This window comes from Gadus chalcogrammus, chromosome 4 (assembly GCF_026213295.1).
Source record: "Gadus chalcogrammus isolate NIFS_2021 chromosome 4, NIFS_Gcha_1.0, whole genome shotgun sequence".
NCBI lineage: Eukaryota > Metazoa > Chordata > Actinopteri > Gadiformes > Gadidae > Gadus > Gadus chalcogrammus.
In genome coordinates this window covers 36,430,752-36,437,523 of record NC_079415.1, presented here as the reverse complement: position 1 = coordinate 36,437,523, position 6,772 = coordinate 36,430,752, and the positions used below count along the sequence as shown (strand labels likewise).

At 41.2% G+C, this 6,772-nt stretch overlaps 1 protein-coding gene across 1 annotated transcript in view; it reads right to left on the bottom strand.

The window, feature by feature from the left end:
* Positions 1–6,772, bottom strand: part of LOC130381065 (triple functional domain protein-like) — a 64,061-nt gene that overhangs the window by 36,515 nt on the left and 20,774 nt on the right. Inside the window, exons 20-23 of the mRNA XM_056588486.1 lie at positions 5,450–5,547; positions 4,247–4,413; positions 1,760–1,879; positions 7–27 (exon numbers count right to left, since the gene is read on the bottom strand). Of these exons, the coding sequence (XP_056444461.1) occupies positions 7–27; positions 1,760–1,879; positions 4,247–4,413; positions 5,450–5,547 (406 nt within the window). The remainder of the gene's footprint in view (positions 1–6; positions 28–1,759; positions 1,880–4,246; positions 4,414–5,449; positions 5,548–6,772) is intronic.

The following is a 6,772-nucleotide window of genomic DNA, read 5'->3' as shown; positions in this document are numbered from 1 at the left end:
CTGGAGAGAGTCAGCGTGCAGGAGACCCTGATACACATTATGGTACACATTATGATGATATACATTATAATATACATTATAATATACATGATACACATTATAATATACATGATACACATTATGGTACACATTATGATGATATACATTATAATATACATTATAATATACATTATAATATACATGATACACATTATAATATAAATGATACACATTATGAAACACATTATAATATACATTATGATACACATTATAATATACATGATACACATTATGGTACACATTATAATATACATTATAATATGCATGATCCACATTATAATTTACATTATAATGTACATGATATACTTTATAATAACCATTATAAAATACATGATATACATTATGATTTACATTATAATATAAATGATATACATTATAATACACATTACAATATACATTACATACATTATAATATACATTATATACTTTATAATAACCATTAAAAAATACATTATATACATTATGATTTACATTATAATATAAATGATATACATTATAATACACATTATAATATACTTTACATACATTATAATGTACATAATATAATTTATAATATGCATGATATACATTATAATATACATTATAATATACATGATATACATTCTAACATAATTATAATATACATGCTTTACATTATAATCAACATGATGATCAACATGATATTCATTATAATATACATGATATACATTCTAATAACATTATATACATTTTGATATACTTTATAATGTAAATTATAATATAGATGTATCCATCATATTATACATACATAATATACACATGATGTACATGTATGATATACGCATTATATATATATATTATTACATAATATATAACTAAAACAATATATATATTATGCATGATGTACTATATAGCTATAGTCAAATACAATTATTAATTAGCAGACGCTTTCATCACATTGACAGACCAGAGTCAGAGTGAACCATGCAGGGCGACAGCCAGCTCGTCAGGAGCAGTTAGGGTTAAGTGTCTCGCTCACGCCTCGTGCCCACTGCACCGTCAGTCAACGGACGTCAGAAGGCGTGGCTGACGGATGGGGGAGTAGTCTTTGCAGATGCATCCGTCAGCCAATCAAATCGGTTCGCCGGGTTCTTCCCGCTTCTTCCTGCTTGTTGCGAGGCAAGATTACCCGCTTTCCCACTTTCCAGTATCGTCAGAGCCCGAGTCGCGTCACAGTGCTTAAATTTGCATACGCGATCTGATTGGATGACGGATCCGTCGCTGCCGAAAAAGTTGAACATTTTTCAACTTTTTGACGGTGGCGAACGCTCCAAGTCAACTGACGGATCCACAATGCATTGCGCGACCGTCCCCATTCAAAGTCAATGGGCAACGGACAACTGACGGAGGTAGTGGGCACGGGGCGTCAGGGACACGTCAACACTCAGCTAGGAGGAGCTGGGGATCGAACTAGCAACCCTTCGGTTACGAAACACATCATCCATTCTATACTGGGTGTAGTTACCTCTATGGCCTGCTGGAGGTGCTCATGTTCTCTCTACATTATGTATATCTATAATCCATTCTATACTGGGTGTAGTTACCTCTATGGCCTGCTGGAGGTGCTCATGTTCTCTCTACATTATGTATATCTATAATCCATTCTATACTGGGTGTAGTTACCTCTATGGCCTGCTGGAGGTGCTCATGTTCTCTCTACATTATGTATATCTATAATCCATTCTATACTGGGTGTAGTTACCTCTATGGCCTGCTGGAGGTGCTCATGTTCTCTCTGTAGTTGTTCAGCTTCAGCCAAACAGCTCGAGTTCAACATACAGGAGGACAGCATCACCTCACCTTCAGCTATCCATGACAACACCTGGGAGAGAGACATAGAGTGAGAGAGAGAGAGAGAGAGAGAGAGAGAGAGAGAGAGAGAGAGAGAGAGAGAGAGAGAGAGAGAGAGAGAGAGAGAGAGAGAGAGAGAGAGAGAGAGAGAGAGAGAGAGAGAGAGAGAGAGAGAGGGAGAGACATCAAGAGTGTGAGAGACAGAGAGAGAGTAAGAGACAGAAAGAGAGAGATATATATATATTAGTGCTGTCAGTTAAACGCATTATTAACGGCGTTAATGCAAACCAATTTTAATGGCGTTCATTTTTTTACCGCGCGATTAACGCTCTTTTGGCTTGGCCAACGTTGTAGTTTTTGCACCTGCTGTCTAGCAATAACTAGTCACGTTAGAACAACTAAAACACCATACCAGATCTAGCTACCCCGGAAACAAAACAACAAGCAAGCCGCACAAACTTGTTGGGGCAAGCAAGGATACAGAGCGGGTGAAAAAACCCTTAAAAGTGTGTGTGTATTTGTGCGTCACTCTGTTCGAGCGTGCACGAGACTTCAATGTTGTCATTAGCTGTTACGTCTTTCTGACCAATCGCAGTTCAAGGCCCACCTGGGCTGTACCACTTCGGGAGGGGCCGCTCAGTTACTCCCCTCTCGACAATATCGACTTGTTGCGACGTTGACAGTTTGTGAGTGGTGCGTCTGTTGAGTGAGAGAGAGGTTGACAGTTTGTGAGTGGTGCGTCTGTTGAGTGAGAGAGAGGTTGACAGTTTGTGAGTGGTGCGTCTGTTGAGTGAGAGAGAGGTTGACAGTTTGTGAGTGGTGCGTCTGTTGAGTGAGTGAGAGGTTGACAGTTTGTGAGTGGTGCGTCTGTTGAGTGAGAGAGAGGTTGACAGTTTGTGAGTGGTGCGTCTGTTGAGTGAGAGAGAGGTTGACAGTTTGTGAGTGGTGCGTCTGTTGAGTGAGAGAGAGGTTGACAGTTTGTGAGTGGTGCGTCTGTTGAGTGAGTGAGAGGTTGACAGTTTGTGAGTGGTGCGTCTGTTGAGTGAGTGAGAGGTTGACAGTTTGTGAGTGGTGCGTCTGTTGAGTGAGTGAGAGGTTGACAGTTTGTGAGTGGTGCGTCTGTTGAGTGAGAGAGAGGTTGACAGTTTGTGAGTGGTGCATCTGTTGTGTTGAGTGAGTGAGAGGTTGACAGTTTGTGAGTGGTGCGTCTGTTGAGTGAGTGAGAGGTTGACAGTTTGTGAGTGGTGCGTCTATTGAGTGAGTGAGAGGTTGACAGTTTGTGAGTGGTGCGTCTATTGAGTGAGAGAGAGGTTGACAGTTTGTGAGTGGTGCGTCTGTTGAGTGAGAGAGAGGTTGACAGTTTGTGAGTGGTGCGTCTGTTGAGTGAGAGAGAGGTTGACAGTTTGTGAGTGGTGCGTCTGTTGTGTTGAGTGAGTGAGAGGTTGACAGTTTGTGAGTGGTGCGTCTGTTGAGTGAGAGAGAGGTTGACAGTTTGTGACTGGTGCGTCTGTTGTGTTGAGTGAGTGAGAGGTTGACAGTTTGTGAGTGGTGCGTCTGTTGTGTTGAGTGAGAGAGAGGTTGCGGGCGCGCAGCTCAGGCTGCCGGACGGCGCCGCAAGGAACTTTTATAAACACATTATTGTTATCCCGCAGTAATCAGCCCCGAAACGTTAACGGCCCACCGGGAATTCTCCCGATTACCTGTGTGTGTGTGTGTGTGTGTGTGTGTGTGTGTGTGTGTGTGTGTGTGTGTGTTGGCGTTATTCGATAGCCTGGTAATGTGTATAGGCCTACATACGGTCGGTAGGAATAATCATACTGGTTTAAATAATAAATGTTATAGTATTTCCCATCTTTGCTGAGCAAGTGTTTTGTTCGAAAGTTCAGTGATTGAAACAAATGAAAGCCCGGGCTATTGAAGTTTCACGGTAGGCCTACCACTGTCATGCACCTACCCGATGTCAAGTGGACCGGGTTGAATTCACTGCGGGTCTCTCTTCTTATATCCATCTTACCAAATATATTTTATTACTGTCCTTCTCAACACTCTAATCTCACTAAAAGGCTAGCAGCACGAAATCAAAGGGATATTAAGAATAGAAAAAGATGTGCGATTAATCACGAGTTAACTATGACATTAATGTGATTAATCGTGATTAAATATTATAATCGCTTGACAGCACTAATGTATATACAAAGCCTGTGTGTGCAGGTATTTGTGTTTGTGTGCAGGTGTGTGTTTGTGTGTACCTGTTTAACCTGTGTGCAGGTGTGTGTGTGTGTGTGTGTGTGTGCGTACCTGTTTAACCTGTGTGCAGGTGAGTGTGTGTGTGTGTACTTGTTTAACCTGTGTGCAGCTGAGTGTGTGTGTATGCAGGTGTGAGTGTGTGTGTGCGTACCTGTTTAACCTGCGTGTGCAGGTGAGTGAGCTGTAGGCTCTGCTCCAGGTGTGTGTGGGTGTGGTCGGAGATGAGCTGGAGGTCCTTCTGTTTCTCCTGCAGGACGACCAGAGCCTCGTCCACCTGGGAGGAGAGGTCCCCCCCACTGTCCCCCCCAAAGGACACGCCTGGAGACACACACACACACCAGACACACACACGTAGACACACACACCACAGACACACACACACACACACCAGACACACACATAGACACACACACCAGACACACACCACACACACACACGTAGATACACACACACCACAGACACACACACGTAGACACACACACACACACACACCAGACACACACACGTAGACACACACACCACAGACACACACCACACACACACACGTAGATACACACACACCACAGACACACACACGTAGACACACACACACACACACACACACACACACCACAAACACACACCACAGACACACACACGTAGACACACACACACACCACAGACACACACACGTAGACACACATACCACAGACACACACCACACACACACACACGTAGATACACACACCACAGACACACACGTAGATACACACACCACAGACACACACCACAGACACACACACCACAGACACACACGTAGATACACACACCACAGACACACACCACAGACACACACATAGACACACACACCACAGACACACACCACACACACACACACACACACACACACGTAGATACACACACCACAGACACACACGTAGATACACACACCACAGACACACACGTAGATACACACACCACAGACACACACATAGATACACACACGTAGATACACACACACCACAGACATACACCAGAGACACACACGTAGATACACACACAGATACACACCCCAGAGATACACACATAGAAACACACACCACAGACATACACCAGAGACACACACATAGATACACACCCCAGAGATACACAAGTAGATACACACATGCACTTATAGACACACACATACACACATACATACATACACACAAACACATATATAACACCAGTTCGTAATATAGTAGGAGTACTATATCATTAGTACTATAGAAGTATTAATAGTATAGTAGTCATACCTAGTAGTGTTCTAAGTATTAATAGTAGTATCAGTAGTATTACTAGTATGACAGCATTAGTACTCAGTAGAAGGTCTGACCTGACGCGATGACCTCCGTGATGTACTGCTGAAGGTCGTGACCTTGTTGAGTGACCTCAAAGGTCATGTTGTTGATGGCTAACCGTCGCTCCATGTGCCTGTTGGCCAATCAGATCGCTCTGTTAGCTAAAGTAACCAATCAGATCACTCAGTTAGCTAAAGTAACCAACCTGATCACTCAGTTAACTAAAGTAACCAATCAGATTGCTGTGCCAGCTAAACTAACCAATAAGATCACTCAGTTAACTAAAGTAACCATTCAGATTGCACTGTTAACTAAAGTAACCAATCAGATCGCTCTGTTAGTTAAATTAACCAATCAGATCACTCAGTTAACTAAAGTAACCAATGAGATTGCACTGTTAACTAAAGAAACCAATCAGATCGCTCAGTTAACTCAGGTAAACAATCAGATCGCTCTGTTAGCTAAAGTAACAATTCAGATCACTCAATTAAAGAAAGTAACCAATGAGATCAAACTGCTACAGTAACCAATCAGATAAACTACAGTAACCAATCAGATCATAGTAACCTACAGTAACCAATCACATCAAAGTAAACTATTGTTACCAATCAGATCAAAGTCAACTACAGTAACCAATCAGATCAAGTAAACTATTGTTACCAATCAGATCATAGTAAACTACGGTAACCAATCAGATCAAAGTAAACTACAGTAACCAATCAGATCAAAGTCAACTATTGTTACCAATCAGATCAAAGTAAACTACAGTTACCAATCAGATCATAGTAAACTACGGTAACCAATCAGATCAAAGTAAACTACAGTAACCAATCAGATCAAGTAAACTATTGTTACCAATCAGATCATAGTAAACTACAGTAACCAATCAGATCACAGTAAACTATAGTAACCAATCAGATCAAGGTAAACTATTGTTACCAATCAGATCAAAGTAAACTACAGTAACCAATCAGATCACAGTAAACTATAGTAACCAATCAGATCAAGGTAAACTATTGTTACCAATCAGATCAAAGTCAACTACAGTAACCAATCAGATCAAGTAAACTATTGTTGCCAATCAGATCATAGTAAACTACGGTAACCAATCAGATCAAAGTAAACTACAGTAACCAATCAGATCAAAGTAAACTATTGTTACCAATCAGATCAAAGTAAACTACAGTAACCAATCAGATCATAGTAAACTACGGTAACCAATCAGATCAAAGTAAACTACAGTAACCAATCAGATCAAGGTAAACTATTGTTACCAATCAGATCAAACTAAACTACAGTAACCAATCAGATCACAGTAAACTATAGTAACCAATCAGATCAAGGTAAACTATTGTTAC